This window comes from Panthera pardus, unplaced genomic scaffold, assembly GCF_024362965.1.
Source record: "Panthera pardus isolate Hobbes unplaced genomic scaffold, ASM2436296v1 HiC_scaffold_24, whole genome shotgun sequence".
NCBI classification, from domain to species: domain Eukaryota; kingdom Metazoa; phylum Chordata; class Mammalia; order Carnivora; family Felidae; genus Panthera; species Panthera pardus.
The window spans coordinates 108,436,389-108,458,675 of record NW_026526810.1 but is presented as its reverse complement, the minus strand read 5'-3'; the positions used below and the strand labels follow the sequence as shown (position 1 = coordinate 108,458,675).

Below are 22,287 nucleotides of genomic sequence, written 5' to 3'. Positions count from 1 at the left end.
CTCATGCTAGGGCTAATTACTGCCCACTTTTCAGGCAAGACTTCCCTGAGTACTCTACACAATGCACCATAAAACTTGGATTATGAGTTTTTTCATTCAGACAGGTGGGAACAGACACTATTCCTGTCCCTGTGTGTCAGACACTGTTCCTCTATCTCTTTCACATGCTTCTCCCCTGGCCTCAGGTAGTTTCCTCACATACACTCAACGTATCAGTGCTCTGCTGACAGCTGTGGAGACCTGCTGTGGAACTCAGAGGTTCTCCCGTGAACAGCAGTCCTCTTTTTGACATTCTGAGCTGGATGCCTTGGTCTCCCTGGACTCGTGGCTCCATTTCCTCAACTCAGGAAGTCTGCTGGGCTCTATTTCAGTACCTCCTCCCCGTGTTGCAGCCGGCGACAAAGCCTGGAAACTCCCTTAAGGCAGTAAGCTGGGGCAATTGCAGGGCTCACATAACGTGTTTCATCTCTTGGGAATCACTGTCCTTTTTGTTGTACCTCCGATGCCTTAAAAACCAAGGTTTTGTGCATTTTTCTTCTCTTTCATTGTTTCAGATAGGAGAGTAAACCCAATCTTTTTTACTTCCATCAACAGGAAGCACCAAGTTTTAATAGAGTAATATTGTTCATTAAGACTACGAAATGATTAAGCATTATTATATTATTATATTATTATTATTATATAATATATATTAAGTGCTACGAAATAGGGAAATACAAAGAGTGCTCTAATACCTTTTATATTTAGAGTCATATTACCTATAACCGTGTGATCACTAACACCTCAAATTCTCTGGCTTTTAAGTAGAGTTCCATGATTCTTATTGACAATAAAAAAGATTTCTTGGTATAAACATATTAAAATTGCCACAAAAAAATTTTTAATGAATTCAAGAGAGTCAATGTTTGCGAGCCCTATTAAGTTAAATTTTATCTCAAAAAGGATCAAAACAGAAAACATTTTCCAACTTGGTAACCAAGTAAAAACTTCAATGGGTAATTGGGGACATTTCAATTTAAAAATAAAATCTACATATATCTTTAATATCACACCACATTCTCACCTATCAAACAGGGCCAAAAGTGTGAGTCTGTCAAAGTTAATGCCGATCCACAGCTGGGGTAAGATCCAAAAGCGGTAATAGTGTTTAACCTTTTGAGCAGCTTCTTCGGTTGGACCATAAGTCGCTGCCAAGTCAGGGCTGAGGTCAATGTCTTGCTGCTCCAACAAATCTGTATCGATCGTCAATAGTCTGTTCAACCGAATCTGTGGAAGAGAGAGCTAAAAGAAAGTCAGCACTGAAAGGCTTAAAACATCTTTACTCAAGTCATGATTCAAGGGCTACTTAATCAGCTTGCGGATGATCTAAGCCCCCTCAATTCTCTACACTCCTTATGGATATTTTATGATCATTAAAAACTACAGAAGGTGATAATAGGACATATACTTAAAGCAAACTAATCAATAGGTTTTTAGAAAAGTTGTACTGGGAAAAATATTCAGAATCTTTACATATTATGACTGTATAGCCAGCGAATCTATAAAAATCACTTACAGTGTATCATTAGTGGCTTCCCTTCTCCCTGTCACGTTTGTGGCCTTGTCTCATTAAGCTATACTAAATCTAAGCTCCTCTGAACTGGATTCAATGCTTTCAATTCTCATTTCTTCCTACAGCCTCTATCACTGTAGTTTTCAAATCCCTCCTACATCTCCTTCACTTTTGTTTTGTTTTGGCAGGCTGCTCACCTGACGCTATACAGGAAATTACCACATTACATCTCTTAGCTTTAACTCGTCCATTCAACAGTTCGCCAGTTTTCCCTTCCTCTGAAAGAGTCTAGGGGGTCCCTGGGTGGCTCAATTGGTTCAGTGTCTGACTCTTGATTTCAGCTCAGGTCATGGTCTCACAGTTCATGGGACTGGGCCTCCCACAACGTGCTCTGCGCTCACAGTGAAGAATCTGCTTGGGATTCTCTCTCTCCTTCTCTCTCCGCCCCTTGTTCGTGCGTGCTCATTCTCTGTCTCTCCCAAAAATAAATAAACATTAAAAAAAAATTTTTTTAATTAAATTAAGGGGTGCCTAGGTGGCTCAGTCGGTTTAGCGTCTGACTTGGGCTCAGGTAATGATCTCATGGCTCATGAGTTCGAGCCCCATGTTCGAGCCCCTGGAGCCTGCTTCAGATTCTGTGACTCCGTCTCTGTCTGCTCCTCCCCTGCTCACTCTCTCTCTCTCAAAAATAAACATTAAAAAATGTTAAAAATAATAACATAAATAAAAATAAAAATGAAAGAGTCTAAAATTTCCCAAATGTAGCACAGCCCTAGTCAGCATTTCACTATCCCAAAGATCCCATACTATTTAACAGTGAAAAACAGACAAAAAAAATAATCATATCCCTATTCTTTACTTTCCTATGAAGTTTCCTGGAATACACTCCAGCAAAAAAGCAGAGACAACCTTTACTTTTCAAACACATATGCGGGAAACAGTAAAGAAAATTTGCTTCCTATAAATAACGTAGCCATTTTTATCTCTAAACACTGGCAAATGCCTCCCCGAACACTTTTTTTCTTATCCTCTATGCCAGGGTTTCTCAACCTTGGCACTACAGGTATTTTCAGCCAGATAATTCTTTGTTTTAGGGGCTGTGCTGTCCACTGTGCGGTGTTTTATAGTATCAGCATTTCTCCTATAGCTGTGACAAACAGAAGTGTTTCCAGACATTGCCAAATGTTCAAAACCACTGCTCTATGCCAACTCACATCTATGGTCTTAGAACCCAGCTCACAACTAATCATCTCCAGGAAGCCACTAATAATTAATCCCTTTGGCACATTTATTTATATGTATTTCTTACACGTTCCACATAAGAATTTCATCTGTTTTGTCTTTTCTAAGTTCGATATAAACATCTTGAAGACAAAAGCAGTGTTATCTTTTTAAAATATCCCCACTGTATCTCACACGGCATATTTTTTTTTACACAGTGACACCATCACTAAGCTTGCTACACACATACTGGCATGTGAATAACTAACAGTTACGTCAGATGATATTCAAAATCATAATTTTCAAAATGAAGTTTTAAAATGGCACAGGTTATAACACTGGTCAGTAAATGAACCTTAATATAACCTCAAAAGTGTAATTACTGATTCATACATAGCTCATTACATTTCATGGTGTTTTAGGTTTGTTTACTAACAAGGGACTTACAGGAAAAGATCCACGAGGAGACAGCAAAGGTGATTTTGCCATAGTTTACAACAAAATTTACATTTTAGAACTTCAATTTTTCTGATTTGTGTAACTAAATCTGAATACACATCGTTTTCTAAAAGTAAAGGAAAACCTACCACATCATGTGGATAAAATCGAACTGAGGTAGAACTGGATACATGAGAATCCGTGTCACTAAAATAAAATGAAAAAAACTTCAGGAAATAAACAGCTTGTCAAGGAATAGAAGGAAAAATACATCTTTTAACAATGAGATGACATTTATATTCTTCACTGTTCCTTGTACTTCAAAATGCGAAATAGCATTTTCCTACAGATGTAATTAAGAGCACAGCCTCTGGGCCAGAGTATCTATATTCAAATCTCTTCATCCTCTAAATGAGATCTTGGACAAGTCATCCAGCCTTTTAAACCCCTCAGTTTCCGCATCACTAACACAGGAGAATAATGCCTCTGTCACAAAGTTCTTATGGAGAGTGTTTAAGAAAGCAATGAACATATTTAAGCTATAATATAACAGCCTAGAATGTGACAAATCTGTTACCACATTTATGCTGTAAGGAATCATTCTTAAATTATATTAAACATAATTGTTTCCATTGCTCCATCTTTCTATTGTTTCTACTATTACAAAATCACCTAACACTCCAAGCTGGTCATTCTCAACAGGATCAGTTCCAAAACTGGACTAAAGGAGCTGAGTGAGTATAGTTTTCTACATGTTCTATCTTTTCAGTGGATTAAGCTAAGTGACTACAAGATCCTATTGCTTTAAAAGACCCCTATGGGGCACCTGGGTGGCTCAGTTGGTTAAGCAGCCAACTTTGGTTCAGGTCATAATCTCACAGTTCGTGGGTTTGAGCCCCACGTTGGGCTCTGCGCTGACAGCTCAGAGCCTGGAGCCTGGTTCAGATTCTGTCTCCAACTCTCTCTGCCCCTCCCCCACTTGCACATTCTCTCTCAAATGTAAATAAGCATTAATAAAAAAAATTAATGGCACCTAAAAACTTTAAAAAAACTAAGTGAACTGCCCATACATACGTGTGTAATATTTAAACAGGTGTGTCCCATTATTAAATAAGTCCTAAAATAGGAATCAAATAAAATGACCCCTGTGAAAAAAATGAGCTAATCAGTCACTAATGTACCTCAAGGCAGCAACCTGAATAGATGAATCATATTAGAGTTTAAGAAAAAAATCTAATACATTCTATATTAGAACTGATTATGCCATCAAGATTTCTAGTTCTTATTTGCTTTTCTCCTAATTTCTCCCTTATCTTACAGTGTAATTTCTTCCTAAGGGAAGGAGAGAAAAGAAACTAAATATAACAGATGACCCATGTTTTAAGAAATTCCTCTTTCTTATTGGTGATAAATAAATTTCAAAACACAAGGAAAGATGATCATGTAAAAAGACACGATCAAAAAACCCTTATGAAGAAATAAAAATTTTCAATTACAAAGAGACCTGATGAGTTTGAAGTTAGTAGTATAATTATTTTCCTAATAAGCTTTAAGAAGCTTTTTTATACATCATGCAGTGTGTGTGTGTGTGTGTGTGTGTGTGTGTGTGTGTGCGTGTAGCATGAAATCTAGAGTTAAACTTGAAATTGTGGGAAACCACTATCCCACTGTAAGATCCACAGGGAATTCTTACTTATTTAAAATACAGAACAGCTTTCATTTTAAGAATAATGCTTTCTTTTTTCCAGAGCAATAAATTCTACCTTACATCTTTGGAGACAAATACACAATGACAAAATTATTTAAGCCAATATGAACAAATATTTTCAAAAGCACTTTTCCATCGCAAGGCTTCAAAGCTTTAAACATGGCAAATATATGCAAGTACATACGCTCTCCTAATAGGACTTCACACATACCAGATATTAGATGCTCTTCTTGCTGCCGGTTCAAAATTCACAAGTGACATATCACAGCCACCAGTCTCATAAAGCGTAGAAGAGAACTTACCTAGCAAATAAATGATTTTTTTAAAAAGCCATTAGAATACTCAAAACTTTTCCATCATAAAACACTAAATTTCAAACTTGTTACAATTTAAGAAAATGTACTGTAACCTTTTTCCAAAATATTCTAAAAACAATGATCTGCATGTAATTCAGCATGATGTGAACTGAAAAGGAATGCTGAACAGTGGGGCAAAATGTCAACATACATAAGCAGGTTTTAACAGTAAGGGATTTAAGTCAGCTTTGCAATCCAGTTTCCTCTTTTCTCCTCTCAGGGCATTCTCAATTGAAGTAATCACATGAACGAATTTAACGTTGTTTAAAAGTCACCTGAGCACTTTGCAAGTGGTGAGTGGCCATTTGGAAAGCCGCTTAAGTTTTAAGATCACTCAAACTGCAAGACAGCAAATTTCTGAGATTACCTTCACAGAGTTTTGGGTTCGTTTCTTGTTTTGGGTTTTTTTAACTCAACATACAATGTAATATTAGTTTCAGGTATAGAATTTAGTTATTCATCACTTACATACAACATTCAGTGCTCATCACAACAAGAGTCCCCTCCTTAATACCCATCATGTTGTGTTTTTTAAGAAAAAATGAAGTGTCCAAATGGATCTAAGAAGTTCAATGAATGAAGTATAATGTTGGTAATAATTAAATCACAGTATTTAATGAACATTACTGGTTGCATGAGTCTACAAGAACTCTCTGAAAAAATTTAAGAACACCATTAGCTGTAGCCAAATATCTCCACAAAGCCAATAAAAGGTTTGGAAATGATATTGGTTGCAAAGGAATGCAGGTTTAAAGAACTCTTAAAATGAACTCTGTAAGATAAAATGATTTCTGACAGTGAAATTTTAAAAATCTGGAGACTGTCTGAAATGCATTCCTCACCTTGACAACCTATGTCAGCCCCTCTCAGTAGTGGGTAGGGAGCAGAAATAAATGAATATAAATTTCCAGTAGGACAGTGAAATGAGGTATAGAACCCTGCAACCATTTGGGACTTAGTCCGGGCTGCATCTTGATTGTTTATAAATAGGAGGAATCTTCAGGGCAATTTCAACTAGATGGCAGGGCTAAAAGATTTCTCTTCCATGACTACAATGTAAACAAGGTATGACCATTTTTATGTAAGTGAAATGCCTGAAAAGTAACAATAAAAGACCCCAGGATGTACTAATACTATAACTAAGGGTTCGCAAAACATCTCAACAATCACTTCATACTTGAAAAGGATCGGAATCTGAGAAGTTCTTTATTAAGTAGGATTATTTGAGTGCTTTCTATGGATCAGACAGAATATGTATTTTATTATGGTGTTTTCTGTAGCAGCATTTTTTTTTCTCAGAAAAATATATTCTTACGACAAATGAGAAAAAAAGCATTCTGTGAAATGTTTATTTCATTTGCTGTTTTTCAAGGGAGGATTATTCAGCACGTGGATTATCTAAAACTCTGCTTTTTGTCACCTCCACGTGCCACCCTCATCTTCTAGTCATGAATCATTCACTCAGCACTTCTAACACAAACCAGATTCAGCAACTAAAACAAAATAATACAAGCTGCCATCTGGCTTCTTCTTAGGTGTCTTGCTGAAATACTTTTTGAAGTGGTACAGTGGCTGCAGAAATTGTTAGCGAAGAAAAAACCTAAACAAAAATACTGGCTTGACCGAGATCTCAAAATTATTTTTAAATTGTAATTTTTTATGTTGTGCTCTTTCCTCATTTATCATGGCAAATGAAAAATTGGCTGTGCTACTATAAATAGCTTACATTAATAGGAAAAAGAAACATCAGATCAAAATTACACATGGCATAAATGCAGAATAATTATAAACCCATGCAAGTGAGTAAATCACAGAGTAACAAAGAGCTAGGAGGGCTTGGAAGCTATGTGTGAAATCCAGTAAGAATGGAATGGATAAACATAAGTATTTATGTCATATAATGTGTATTTTACAAATAATATTATATTCAATAGAATTTAAATTATTGGAATATATTCTGAATATATTTAAGCATTCCGTGGAATTTTTAATAATACAAGTTCTGTTTTGGGAATACTGAATATGACATTTATATGCAACTGAAATCAACTAAAGATATTATTCTTTGTAATTATCAAATGGAACAAAGAACCTTAAGTCATTATACAACTATACTCTCCTTTATGTATAGATGTCTGTTATAAAATGTAAATAGCTGCACATTAAATAAATAGAAACGTAAAAAGAAAGCACGTCCTTCAAAAAGCTCTTTACACAAAGAAGGCTAGAAAAATTTAGTTTTATTACTATATAAATCAAGAACTCTGAATGCTTCTTTACAAACCAATGACTAACAAGTTATAAATTTTAGAAATTTAGCAAAGCATAAAACATGTCTATGAAAAAGGAGGCTATAATTTTAACAAATGTGCAATGACTTCAACTTTGATTTATTTCCCCCCCTAAGAGGCTTTGTCTACATACTAATTTTAAGAACACGTTCAGGTCAAAAAAAAAAAAAAAAGAACATGTTCAGGTCAGAAAAGGCTGACAGTGTATTAAGGCTTCCTGGTATTTTCCTAATGTAACTCCACCAAAATAACAGATTCTAGGTCTCCTCTTGTACCTTTGGGCCTGGCAACTAAGTTAGCCCTTGAAAAGAAACAAATTTTATTCAGAGGATAAACAACTCAGGAAAAATTATACTAGAAACCGTTTAGCTTAAGGTCTTGGTGAAAAACTTCCTAATATTTTAAGGTATAATAGTCTACTAAAAGCATCTTCAAAAATAACCAAAACAGAAATAAGTATATATTACTATTGGTTAAATAAAGATTAAGAATATCCTAAATCTGTACGAAGATCCTCAGCATACATATCAAATTTATATGTATCTCATTTAAAATCAAAACCATGATGTAGTTACCCTTTAGGTCCAAAGTAAAATGTGCCCTTATTAATAATCCTATTTTTATAGTATCCTGTATCAAGAAAAATACTGTAAGTATTGACTTTTCCTGATGAATATAAATTGAGAAGAACAACAATGAAATGTGTCCTTCTCACATGAATTATGATTAAAAACTAAGTCATCTCAACATATTCAACTCCCAGGTAATAATTAGTTATATCTAACAGAATGGCTCGGTCATGATTTTAAAAGAAAACAATTACTTTCTGACAAAATAAGACTGGCGGCTGGAATTTTAGGCTTAATGATATTGGCCATGAGATAGCATCTAGAGATTAAGGGGGGGAAAGTTAACGTACCTGGTATTTCTCAGTTTTGAACATTGAATTGATTGCTATTGCCTATAAAAATTACATTTTATTACACAAAACCATTTTTTTTAGGTAGGAGAATTTCAAATAACCAAAAATCAATAAATAAGTGATGAATAACAGGAAGATGAATAAAACGAGATACTGATTTAAAGAAAAGGACCCTTGAAACACTTCCCTGAAGCCATGAATGGTGCAGCAGATAAACTCAAAATAGACAGGGGCAAGACCCTGATAAAAGACATGAGAAATTAATGGTATTCTCTAACTCCTAAGTCCTTGCTACACAGCACAAAGTGTATAAAGATTGTTCACTTGACTAAAAAACTCCTGTTGCATTCTTGGTGGTACTCATTTTACTCATGTACCTTGGCAAGAGGTAGTTACTAGGACAGATCTTCTGTAGGATTCTTCTAATCCTCCCAGTACTAACAACAGAGGCCTTGGAAATTTCTTGATTTCCTTCTGTGGACCCTCCTCCCACTAGGCCTAATCCTGGTACACTGTTAATTGAGGTCTCTCTTCTCAAGTATTAACTCTCAGGGCAGGCAAGGGCTATGAGAGCAAAGCCAGACACAAGGGAAGCAGCTTTAGAAAGTGCTTTTTTAGAAGGCTCTTGGAGGACCACATGCATCCACATGGGTAAGTTAAGTGCTCTACAGAAAGTGCTTATTTCTGATGTGATGAGTACTGTGTTCACAGAGCTATCTCAATGAATGTGGTAGAGAAAGACTTTTAAGACTAGTGCCAGTTTCTTGGATGGTGCCACCCTTATTATCACGAGTGGTACCTATGAGTCTCTGAGAAAGTGTGAGTTTTCACCAGACAGAAATGATTCATTTTATTTCTGCATATAGTACAGGGTGGGCAAACTTTTTCTATACAAGGCCAGAAAATAAGTATTTTAGGCTTTGTGGGTCAGATAGTTACAACAATTCAAGACTACCACTGTAGCATGAAAGCAGCCACAGAAAACCTGTAACATAAATATATATTTATTTTACTTTATTTATATCAACAAGCATCAAGCTGGATGGATTTCCCCCACAGGCCATAGTTTGCCAACCCCTCTCCTGGACCAAAAAAATGTACTAGAATGGTAATCAAGGTACTATGCTACTTGTAATTAAAAGTTTCAATACTGAGGGGTGCTAGGGTGGCTCAGCCGGTTAAGCTTCCAACTCTTGATCTTGGCTCAGGTCATGGTTCGGGAGATCAAGCCCCATGTCACACTGACAACACAGAGCCTGCTTGGGATTCTCTGTCTCCCTCTCCCTGTGCACATCCCCTGCTCACTCTCTCTAAATAAATATTAAAAATAGACTTAAAAAAATAAAAAATAAAAATAAATGTTTCAATACTGAGAACCAATCCTTCTTCCTGGGATGTTCACCACTGTGCTAGTTTTTTGTTTTTGGTTTTGTTTTTGTTTTTTTAAACAAGAGAGTACAGAAAAGAACAGGTATGAGAAGAAAAGTTGGTTTAGAAGAGAAGTTTTGAGAACTGGTACGAAAAGACCAATGTCTCTACTGCTCAGCAACAATAAAATAGGTGTACATACTGGTCTCTTTTACTGACGTGGCCAATGTCCTCTAGTTCTGACTTAACGCCACATGCCTTCATTCATTAAGTTTCACTCTTACTGCCTAATCCCCAGATCAGGTGAACCTTCCAAAAGTGAATGTACAAGTTCATATTCTGCTATGATTTCATCATCTGCTCACATTTTCTTTCAAAGGTACAACCTCATCTTGGTAAAATCTACAACAGGACAGTGATACTGATGACATTACAAATGACAAGGTAAACAAAAAGGCAAGCCACAGAATGGGAGAAAATATTTGTGATTTGCATCTGACAAATTAGTTATGTCTAAAATATCACAAAAACTCTTACACCTCAAAAATAATACAACCAACCCAATTTTAAAAGTGAGCAAATTATTTGGACACGCATCACAAAAAAAAAGATCAATAGTCATAAGAGAAAATGTAAATTTAAAACCACAATGAGATACAACCATTAGGGTTAAAATTTTAAAGGCCAGCAATAGCAAATGGGGACAAGAATGGGAATGAGCGCAACTCACATACACTGCTGGTGTGAATGTAAAACCACTTTTGAAAAGTTAAGTTTTACTAACAATGGCCAAAACCTGGAAATAACACAAACATCTATCAGATGAATGGGTACACAATATACACACACTTGCACAATGGAATAATATTCAGCACAAAACAAGAATAAACTAACCCATGCAACGTGATGAACTAAAAACATTACTAAGTGCAAAAGGCCACATTACAACTGCATGTATATGAACTTCTAAAAGAGGGAGAACTATAATGACATAGAATATGCAGTGGCTGCTTGTGGCCAGGGGCGGGGGAAGGATGGGCTGCAATGGGGGCAACAAAAAATCTTTTAAAGATGATGAAATGTTCTGTATCTGGATTGTAGTATTTCACAGGTGTGCACATCTGTTACAACTCAACCAACTGTACATGTTAAATGGATGCAATTCATCATACCTAAATTATATATCAAAAAGTTGATTTTAAAACAAAGAAGAAAAAAAAGACTGGTCAGGTTAAGAGTCTAAGTAGATGGAGGAACGTGAGACAGCATGTAATCAGTGGAATTTCTACAAAATATAAATCAAGAGTGATATTTGTTGTTTCTTTTTGTGGTTCATTTAAAAAAATACTACACATCAGATTCAAAAGTAGTACATAAAATGAAGAAAAGTTCCCTACTCCCCCAGAGACAGCCACTGTGTTCTTCTGAACAATTTTTATGTACATTTGTCCTAAGACAATTGGATCACTCTCCTCATACACATTCTAAAATTTACTTCTTTTGCTTACTAACTAGTTTAACTTTTCATGTCAATAATAAAGATGCAGACGTTGCCTTGGTGGCCCTGTCCATTAAGCCTCTGAATTCAGCTCAGGTCATGATCTCACAGTTTGTGGGTTCGAGCCCCATATCAGGTTCTGTGTTGATAGCTCAAAGCCTGGAGCCTGCTTTGGATTCTGTGTCTCCCTTTCTCTCTGCCTCTCCTCCATTTACACACACTCTCTCTCTCTCAAAAATAAATAAACATTAAAAATTTTTGAAAAAATAAAGATGCATCAAGTTCTAAATATTATACTGTTTATGTACTATCATTTCTTTTAGAGGTTCTCTAATAACAAGAGATTTAGACTATTTAAAGTTTGTCAAAATTACAAACAATGTTATAATGAATATCCACGTACATATATCTTTTCAAGTTCGCAAATTTTGAGTACTAAAAGCTATAGGCATTTTTGGTCTACAGTTCTAAACTGCTCTCTAAAAACATTCAATCTTCAGACTTTTTCCAATAATAGATACATTACACAAAGATGAAAAAGATCTCACCTTGTTTTTAATCTGCAATTTAAAAAATTATGAGTACAGGCGCCTGGGTGGCTCAGTCTATTGAGTGCCTGACTTTGGCTCAGGTCATGATCTCACAGTTTGTGGGTTCGAGCCCCACATCGGGCTCTGTGCTGACAGCTCAGAGCCTGGAGCCTGTTTCAGATTCTGTGTCTCCCTCTCTCTCTGTCCCTCCCCCACTCACACTCTGTCTCACTCTGTCTCAAAAATAAATAAACATTAAAAAAATTATTAAAAAATAAAATAAAATAGATAAATAAATTTTAAAAAATTATGAGTAAACTTGAACTGTTTGTGACTGTATTTCAACTAGTATTTCAACTTTTCTAGTTACTGATCTTTATCTTATTGATGTAAAGTGCTTAATGTAGCAAAGACTGATGACTGACCTCCAGTATTCATCCTTTCCTTATTCCTTGTATTAATAGGACCTTCCCCTCATTGAATTTCAGCTGGGCCTATGTTCACCTAATTAGAGACATTTCCTAACCTCTCTTGCAGCTAGAAGTTGCCATGTGACTATGTATGGGCCCAAGGGAAGTGGGAGAAAGTGACAGGCACATTTCTCAAGTTGCAATCTGAAAGATAAAGACTAACTGTCCTTACTTTTTAGCAACACCCCCCGCCCCCCTTCCTGCTTTTCAGACAAATGACATTTGTTGACAACAAGTGGAGCAGCCACTATGGACCAGCAGGGAAGCCACACATGGAAGATAACAGAACCAACCCCCCTGCTAGGGACAGCTCCTGTGAGACTGTTAGAGAGACAGGTAAACTTCTCTTTTATTTTAGTCACTGATTGGTGAGGGGCTGGGGGAGGAGGGTGTCCTCCATTGAAGAACCCAACCTATATTTCAACTAATGCATATATTAATCAACTTTAACTTAAACTTAGCTTAACTTAAACTTAGTTTAAATAAACTATAATTACATAATAATGTTAATAATGATGATAGCAATGATTATTTATGTAATTGACTTATTATTGCCAGGCACTGTTCTAATTGCTTTGCACATTTTAATAGATATGATCCTCACTATAGACCTATGAAGTAGATACTGTTATTAATTTGATAAATTAGGGAACTGACGCACAGGGAGAAAATAACTTGCCCAAGGCCACACAGCTCATAAGCAGTAGAGTGTGGACTGGAAGACATGAAGTCTGACTGTGGACTCCACTACATCCTACTCCCTTTCATGGAGATTTCAGAGATAAAATATTATGCCATCACTTACAAACAAGTTAAAGAACAATTAATAACACGAATAAATAACATACATGCTAAGTGAAAAAAGCAAGATACAAAACTCATACAGTAGCACCAAGTCACCCACCATGATCCCAATTCCGTTTCAGGAAAGTATACAAAATGTGTGCATTAAAAAAGACAGGGAGGAAAAAATTATAAAATTTCAAAACTGAGTATCTCTAAGTGATAAAATTACAGATCACTTAATTTTCATTATAGTTTCTAATATTTCTAAACTTGTATTTCTGTTACAAGAATGAGAAAAATACATTCTAATTTATCAAAATGAAGAAAACATACCCAAACTTCACACTTCTTCCTTTTAGATAATAATAAAGGATCTTTATTGCTTCAATAAAAATAAACATTTTGCTTTCATTTGTATATATTTTGTGTCGCACTCCCCTCAATAAAAAACAAAATGCAGCTTTTTTTTGTATTCAAAAATATCAATAAAAGATCAAGGCCGCTGCAAAAAGAACATAACTTTTTGGTTAGATGAATGAAAATGATCTGCCATAACATAGGGCACTGATGTATAAACTCCAAGGTCCCATAGCCCTCTGATCTCTGTATAGTAAGAAAAAGTATCTGTAATGTAGCACAAAATGTTAAGGCATACAACATAAGACATATAACATATAACAAAATGCATAATACATATAACCCTTTTTAAACACCAAGGCTAACTCTAATAAAAATCATGAAAGTATTATAGATCATCTGAGCCTCGCTTTTTAAAGTAAAAAATTTTAAAGCCTCCAAATCATATTTCTGCTTAACAACGCATAGCTGCTATAAGCCGCTTAATAAAAAGGCCAATAGGGAGGGTAGGGTACTGGCAGATTTAAGTCTTTTTCTAGAGCTGACCACATTTTCAAGTTAATAAATTCTGTAGTAAAGCAGATTATCTCAAAGAATACCTTCTTTGTCAATCCTTGCATAGCAATGAAATAAAAGAAAGCCTCAGAAAAGTAAGTTCAGTCATCACTTTTTAAACCTCGAATGCATTAATGAAATTAAGAAAACAATCTGTCAGAGGAATATCACCTATGATTTTTATATATTTCATATTTGCATTTTAAACATAGATACAAACTTTTCCTCATTTCTTGTTTATTTTTTACATGAAAGTTTGATGTACTATTACATATACTTTTTCAAAGCATATCTCCACCAACGACCACCACTAATTTCATACACAGAAAAAAAACACACGTAAATTTTCCTGTTTTACCAGGCCTTATCTAGAACGTCTCCTCTGAGATGTGCCACATATTAAGCATTTAACTATCAACTATAAAGGCATCATTACATCAATTTATTAGTCTAAATTTACAAGAGAAAGCTGAGTTTAGCATAAAACTGAGAAGTGATTGCCAAGTTTTATAGAAAAAGCTTGATAGATTAAAAAAAAAAAATAGAACTTTAAGGCTACGTGAATTCAGAGTCCCTCGTGTGACTTATCTGGGCACTAAGCACAGCTTATTTTATTTAGTGTAACTGCAATTTAATTCAGAATATAGTAGGAAACCAACTGCAAAGAAAGGAGTCCCCTAGAAGACTGGTGAGGAGGTAATTTAACCCTTAAGATGTGGTTAAAAAAAAAAAAAAAGTGGTATGTTACACTGAAGGATTTGAGAAATTCTTAGATACTAACTGCCTTTTCAAAGATGCTAACTTTAAAACTTATCTGTCACATCATTGGAATCTTTTTTTTTTTTTTAACTAAGTTTGCATGGAGGTGAAGTCTATAAATAAGAAAGAAAACCAACCAAATTTTTCCAACTAGGTTCTAAATTATATACTTATAATTCAGCCTTTAAAATTAAATATGATTAACAATTATGCCTGCTGAGTACCTATGATGAAAATACATTTTCTTCTGCTGAAAAAGCTACTAATAAAATCCTTAAAATACCACCTTCGGTGAATTTTTCCACCATGTCTAATGTTACCTGGTAACCTGACACGCTAGTTAAAATTCAACAGAGAAATAATGGGTTTATGGGTTTACGGCTGTCGTTTATAGTCGTGGTTATCTAGGATGATACCACAAAGTAAAGATGTAGAAAACAGTTAAGGAAAACTACCTAGGCTTAGAATTAAACAATGCCTGACTGCAAGTTTCCTTTGATCCAAAAAGGCTGTTCCTCTGTTTAAAGTAAACAACCAAGTATTATGTATATATGTGTACATATGCAAACATTTATACGCACTCAAACATACATATGTATGAATGTATATGTATGCTTGTATGAGTGTTTTATATAAATGCATTATGTGTACACATTTTCATATGTAAATATTGTACATTAAAAAATTTTCAACTGAAGAAGCTAAATTTGGAAGGAAACAATCCTTTCTAAATATTTCATATTTTTAGGGAATATCATGACTCACTTTAACATATTTGAGTATACAGGACCCAAATTCATTTACCCAAAGTTATCTTACCACTGTTAATTATAATCATGAAGAAAATTAAACTATGTAACAAAAATATTCTAGTGGAATATATTATAAAAATCAGTATCTCCACCAATACCTTTAAGTTCAACTGTAGCTCATTTTCAGGATCTTTTTTGGCCAACTTTATATGCTATGGAACAAGTATACACTGTCCACTGATTGCTTGTTTTGTGCTAATTATCACAATACATTCAATTTGGCCGCAGCCAGGTCCCACAGGCCAGTAACTAGCTATTAGAAGGCAGGTAAGAAAAAAAATCCAAATTTCAAGACAACATCCTGAATATTCACCCACAGATGCTAAAGTCACTCCAGACTTTACCTTTAGAACTGTCCAGTGAGTTCCTATGTACATATTTTTAATAATCTGCAAGTGGATTCCGAATGGGATTTTACCATTAAGGCTTTCTTAGCAAGTTTTTGGGCAAATTAGGTTTTACAGAGAAAAGTCATCTACCGCATCATTTTATGTTTGATTTGGCACAAGTCTAAAAATCCAAAATGGGTCAAAATTAAGCCTTTTATTTTCACAAAGCTGCTACCACAAACTGAATGGGCAACAGTGATGGCAACTGTAATTTCATATGCACAAATTGACAAATCCTCTGTTCAAAGGGCTTTGAGTGAACCTGAGAGAAATAGCGATAAAAAGATATCAACTGAGTATCATTTGTAACTAAAAAAGTATCACCGTTCTAATTCAAAGCAAGTAACCAAATTGAGGACCCTCCTAATAAACTCCCTTGCTTCTTCGAATTGTAAACTCAAAAGCAAAAGCACTCTGAAATTAAAATGTTTTATTGCCTTCTCTTTTTATTTAGAAATCACCATATATGCCAATGTTATAAATATCTTAGATGACCATTTTCAGGTTTCTGTAAGATTTGCTAAGGATAATTATTTTCATCAATATGCTTGTCTAATTGTTAACTTTCTATAACTAAGGATTTTTACAAAATGGGAAATGTCAACAAATGGCATATGAAACGTTATTATATCTAATTCGGGCATCTTATACCACACATCCTTCTAGCCAAAGTGCCAAGTGGATTATCATCTCTATAAACGAAACACAGCTATAACAAAACAAAATCACTGGGAGCAAATGTGGTGCTTTCAATTGTGTATTTTTTAATAACAAAATTCTCTTCATTGTTTTTCATTTTCTTGTTACTAATCTGCACTCTGAACACAAGATAGATTATACAGAGAAATAGAAACCAAAGAATAAAATACTCTATATTTTATATACTTTGTATATATTTTACATACAAAGTATAATATAAAATACTGTCTGTAAAGTACAAAAGAGGTATCTGAGTGGCTATGCATTACTGAGGTTTTAAACTACACCACCCCTCTGAGAATAAACTACTTAATAACTTATATTAATATTTATAGGTATATTAACAGGAAAAAGAAAAAACTTGATGAATTTATTGATATTAGTATAGAGCCATGGTGTCCTCAGAGTACTGCATTTAGGATGACGTAAGTCTATCTCAGGTGACAGACACTGAAATGAAATACAGAATACCCAAAAGAAAGATTCCATAGCAACAGACCATCAGAAAGTATTTTTGCCCTTCCTGCAGCACATTCAGCAAATGCAAAGAATTTAAGATTTAATCAAAATCATTCTTCATAAAATCAGCATTTCCCCACAGAGTACAAGTGCCAACGAGTAACAGGACTGCCCGAATCATTTTAAGAGAACACTAAAGCATGAACATTAATACTTTTAACTATCTACCAATAATATGCTAAAAACAACAAAACAAAACAAAACAAAACAAAACAAAACAAAACAGTAAAAGTTGAGAGAAACCGAAAAGGGAAAGCAAGTCAAATTTTCCTCACACATAGGACAAATCCTATAAAAAAGTGCTCTCATGCATAGTTGCAAATGAAGCTGTCTCACAGAAATTGCAATCATTGTTACCCATCATCTGCTGTATTACAGTTTTGTATCACCAAGATTACATAAGGCCTGCATACCAAGTTCATCGTGCAAACTGCTGCCGCCTACAGCAGATGCATTGTCATGTGATGCTTCTAAGTGGACACTCCCATTTCTCACCAGCAAGGAGGCACTAGCACTGAGCACTGCAGCCTGGGAAGGGGGGCGGGACTGGACTTTGACCTGGGCTGTGGACTGCTGGCCTTGCTGACCATCTTGAAGGCTAGGAAAAAACATGGATTGGGGAGACATTACAGGGAAGAAAAGAAAAAAACAACAGCTAGAATGAAGTCAATATAGAAAATGGATTTCAAAATGTAACCTGATTTTTTCAATGTAACCTAAGAAAGCTAACAAACTTTGTAACATATACAGATTACACTGCTGTCTTAAATCTTCTGGTCCTTAGAAAACTGAATCATTGTGATGAACACAGCAAACATTTAACGTATATGTAAACTAACCAATCTGTGACTTTTCCCCACCCCAAGCCAACAAAATTCTAGTGTAAGGAAAAAGAAAGCAGCAAAGAAAAACAAGCACATTAACTATATATGGGGGTTGTAGCTGGTCCCCCTCTTTGTCAGTTTAAATATGCACTCTTCTTTATAACCTTTATAATTCTAGAATTGTTCTTTCAAATATTCTGGCATCTCGAATTCACAATAAAACAAAGTTTCTATGCACCTGAAAACCAAAGAATCCTTATCAAATGCGACCAAGGTGACAATTTTCAATCAAAAGAAAATCACAAACTAGTGCAAGAGAAATGGAATAACAAACATCGACTCAACCGAGTGAAATACAAATGACTGCTGGGATGCTGCAAGTATGATTAATTTATAAAGTATTTTTTCTATGAAAAGCCTGCATATTTTTTAAATAAAGCCACACAGGCTCTGTATACATGTTATTACCTTCTCCAACCCATTTCATCATTTCATTAACAAGGGCCCATCATTTTAGAAAATCTTAAAAATATTTTGGAAACCTGTAATTTCTCAAGGGATATTACAGTCTTTTTTAAATCTTACAGAATTCTGTTAATATATTATTAGTATTTTGTTATAGACTTGCCATTTATTAAAACTATCAAATCTAAATATCTAAACATTACCTATAATTAAGAAACTCTATTATATTCTTAACTCATTTTATATTTTAGATGTTTAAAATACTATGAATTTTAATGTGCTTAATACTCAAATTTAAATCAATGAAACTCATGAAAATATTTTGAGTATAATTATTATATGTCATTCTCTACATGATGTTCAAAGTAACTGCATTGTTATTAAATTAGACCTTTGAGTAAACAACAACAACAACAAGACTGCTGCATAGGATGGCCTTATTCAGTTATTTTATCATTTTTTTGAGTACCAACTTCTTTCTAATGTTCTGAATTCAAGGCAATGATTTCTCTGATGCCTATAAAATAAACTCATCTTTATGGGCAGTGAAGAAAGCTGCAATTTAAAGCAACCATGTAATAAAAGACTAGAAAACACTGCTTATGTTGCTGAAGCCTGTGGTTATGGCAACAGAATACACTTTGGAATCACACTGTCTGATAAAGTAACCACATGTGACTATCTACACTAAAATTTTAGTTCCACAGTTCCACCAAGCTCATTGCAAGTGCTCAAGAGCCACATAAAGTAGCTAGTGGCTGCCGTAGTGAAGAGCTACTGGAGTGGGCAAAAGCTAGTAGTCAGTGTCCACCACACTGGACAGTGTTAATTACATAGATCTTTCTACCGCCACAGAAAGTCCTACTAACCATTACTACCTGGAACATTCATAGTTCAGGCTTCTTTTAGAGCCAACAAAAAGTATACACTCTAAATAGAGCAGAGGAATGTGTGGAACACATGAAAAAACCAAGTCCACACAATGTTGACTTGTTGATGCTTACTTGCATTATTTGTTTAAGCTGTAACTATAAAGGTATTCGTTTAATAACTCCTTTGGAGTAGATGTTTGTACAATTGACATAAATCAAGAGACGATCTTGGGAATTAATGGAATCAAACATCGTTGTATTTTCCATACATATATAATAAGTCTGTTACTCTTCCTCAAAATCCAAAGTTATTTACAAAGCTTACCAAAATGACCAAATCTTACAAGGGAGAAAATTCTGACAAAAAAGGTGTTTTAAGTAGTTCAAGTGCTATGTCCCTTCCGATTCTGAATTGGAAGACAGAAGAATTTTATACAATATGTACTCAACAAATCTTTCTGTCCTTTTTTGTTTTTACTTAAAGTCAAAAACAAAGGTGCTATATGGCAGTTAGGTGTATTTTAATGTGAACACATTTGAGAATACAATAATCCTCAACATACCCATATATACAAAAAGGTTTCCAAAGTATTAGGCAATGCATGAAAATCGATTCCAGAATAAAGAAACAAAAGAAACTAGTGAAAATCTATGTGGCTGTCAAGGTTTTGAACATCAAAAGCTAATCATAAATGTTTATGTCCCTTGAATTCCTGTTTTGAAAATCCTTCAACAACAAAAAAACCTCTCATTTTTACAGAAGTTGGCAGGAAAACTATTCCTGGATGTTTGTACTTTACCTAACTAATAACCGACAGGAGCTAATGTTTTTTAGAGTATCAATTCTCTATCAAAACTACCAGTTTGAGAAAAGGTAGCAACTATTTTACAACATAGTAAAAGGAAAGATAGAAATTTAGGTCTAACTATTGGCTATCAATAGCATCACTGACATGCAATCTTACCCATTAACATTTCCAATTTAAATGGCAGAAAAACGGGGGCCTCTGGGTGGCTCAGTGGGTTAACTCTTTATGTCAGCTCAGGTCACGGTTAGTGAGTTCAAGCCCCCACATCTGTCAAGACAGAGCCTGCTTGGAATTCTCTCTCTTGCCCCTACCCCACTAGTGCTCTCTTGCCCCCTCTCTCAAAAATACAAAAATAAAGTTTAAAAAATAATAAGGAATAGCAGAAAAATATAGTTGGTCTTGGTCTTTCTTTCCTCTGTACCACTTATTTAGAATTTGGCACCTTCTGCCTTATATCGTTGGTTATTTTTATTTGTGTCTCCATGATGAAAAAGTAAACTCTAAGAGTATCATCACATTATTCTTATGAATCTGCAGATTCCAGAGAATACTCAAAGGAATGCCTTGAACACAGTACACAAACAACAAATATTTGGTGGATTTTCCTGAGTACCACAAAATGATCCCTACGAATTTCTAATCATGTATTCTGTTACTACTATGACCTTATTTGATTACAGAGCTTTCAATCTTCTAACGCTTTAAAAAAAAAAAAAAAAAAAAGATCTAAGAATAAGATAAAGCTTTTGTCCCCTCCCCAAATGCAACTAATTTTTCATTCCAGTCCATTAACCAGAGTTCTAAAAGATACCATATTTGGGTTGATAAAACTAGATAAATATGGAACTCTTAATACTAGTACTATAAAATTTTAAAATATTAATCTTTGCTTTTCTCTCTAGTAACTGAGAACTGGCAAGGGCCTATCGAAGCTACCTACGAGCCTAACTTAATGAAAAGGACACTTAAAAATAATTCTGAAACAAGACATTCTAACAATTATTTTAAAAATCTGCATTTTCCCTTCAGGAAGAAATTTATGATTCACTCACAATCCTTGAAAACATACAATTTACCAAGTTGCTTTTGACTGTCAATTACTTGAACTATTCATTAAAGTTTAAAATAAGCTAGTACATTTTACTGGTACTTATATAGTAATTGTAATTAAAGTACTGTCACTCCTATTCCATTTCCTTTTGACAAACAAGTTTTTCAAGTTTTCTATGACCATGCAATCCTATATTTACTTAAAGATGAGAGTATTATTATGTAATTCAAACAGAATTAACACCAATATTTTCTACCTGAATATTTTTGCAATTTAAAAAAGATTTTATCCATTGGTGTTTTTAATTTCTCTAAGCTAAATTGTATCTTATTTCATCCACGATGAAGTCACCTATTTAAGATACATGTAAAGTTTATGCTGGAAATATCCTAGAATCTTAACAAAATCTGCACACTGACTACTAGAAGATTACCTGCCAAAAATTCTAAAATGAGTGCTTTACAAGTAAGATTCACGCCATTATCCTCATTTGAACGGTGATGTATTTAAAACCCTACAGAATTCTACATGATTGGCTGGAGTTAGAACACAGTTCTTTAATATTCCACCAGGCAAAGAAAAAAGTAATTTGTCTGCGTTTGTTGGGTAAGTGGGATCCAGCAGGCTTATTTGTGGCAAAGAATGAAAGGGTTTGCAAAGACCAAAAAAAGAAGGTTAAAATAAAAAAAGGGATTAATAAACAGCACCATGGAGTAAGAAAGCAAACAGGTCTATGGCAAGTGTTATTAAAGGGGCAAAATGAAAAGGTTAGAAAAAACAAAACAAAAAGTAAAATGAAATGCTGAGCTCTTTCTGCAGGTTGGGCTAGACCCCAAATCCATCAGCAGAAAGAAGTTAATTCAGGGAGCAGAAGGGGAGGGTTCATAAAAGGCAAAGGTGCTCAGAAAAAGGTTTCTAGACCAAATGTTTTTTTAACTGGTGCCTTCCCATTTTTATATTTTCAGTGTTGGTTTAACTAATCCATACTACTTCTTACAGAATTATGTATTACTGCAGGATTAATTAGGAACATGAG

General features: G+C 34.6%; 1 protein-coding gene across 9 annotated transcripts in view; it reads right to left on the bottom strand.

The window, feature by feature from the left end:
• The window catches only part of PCNX1 (pecanex 1), a 169,750-nt gene that overhangs the window by 69,639 nt on the left and 77,824 nt on the right, over positions 1-22,287 (bottom strand). For 5 of the 9 annotated variants that reach the window (XM_019451368.2, XM_019451369.2, XM_019451376.2 and 2 more), the window contains 4 exons: positions 17,644-17,828; positions 5,131-5,221; positions 3,361-3,418; positions 1,064-1,281 (listed from right to left, as the gene is read on the bottom strand). In XM_019451368.2, the coding sequence (XP_019306913.2) occupies positions 1,064-1,281; positions 3,361-3,418; positions 5,131-5,221; positions 17,644-17,828 (552 nt within the window). The remainder of the gene's footprint in view (positions 1-1,063; positions 1,282-3,360; positions 3,419-5,130; positions 5,222-17,643; positions 17,829-22,287) is intronic. The other 4 variants (XM_019451370.2, XM_053889550.1, XM_019451373.2 and 1 more) reach the window with 3 other exon arrangements.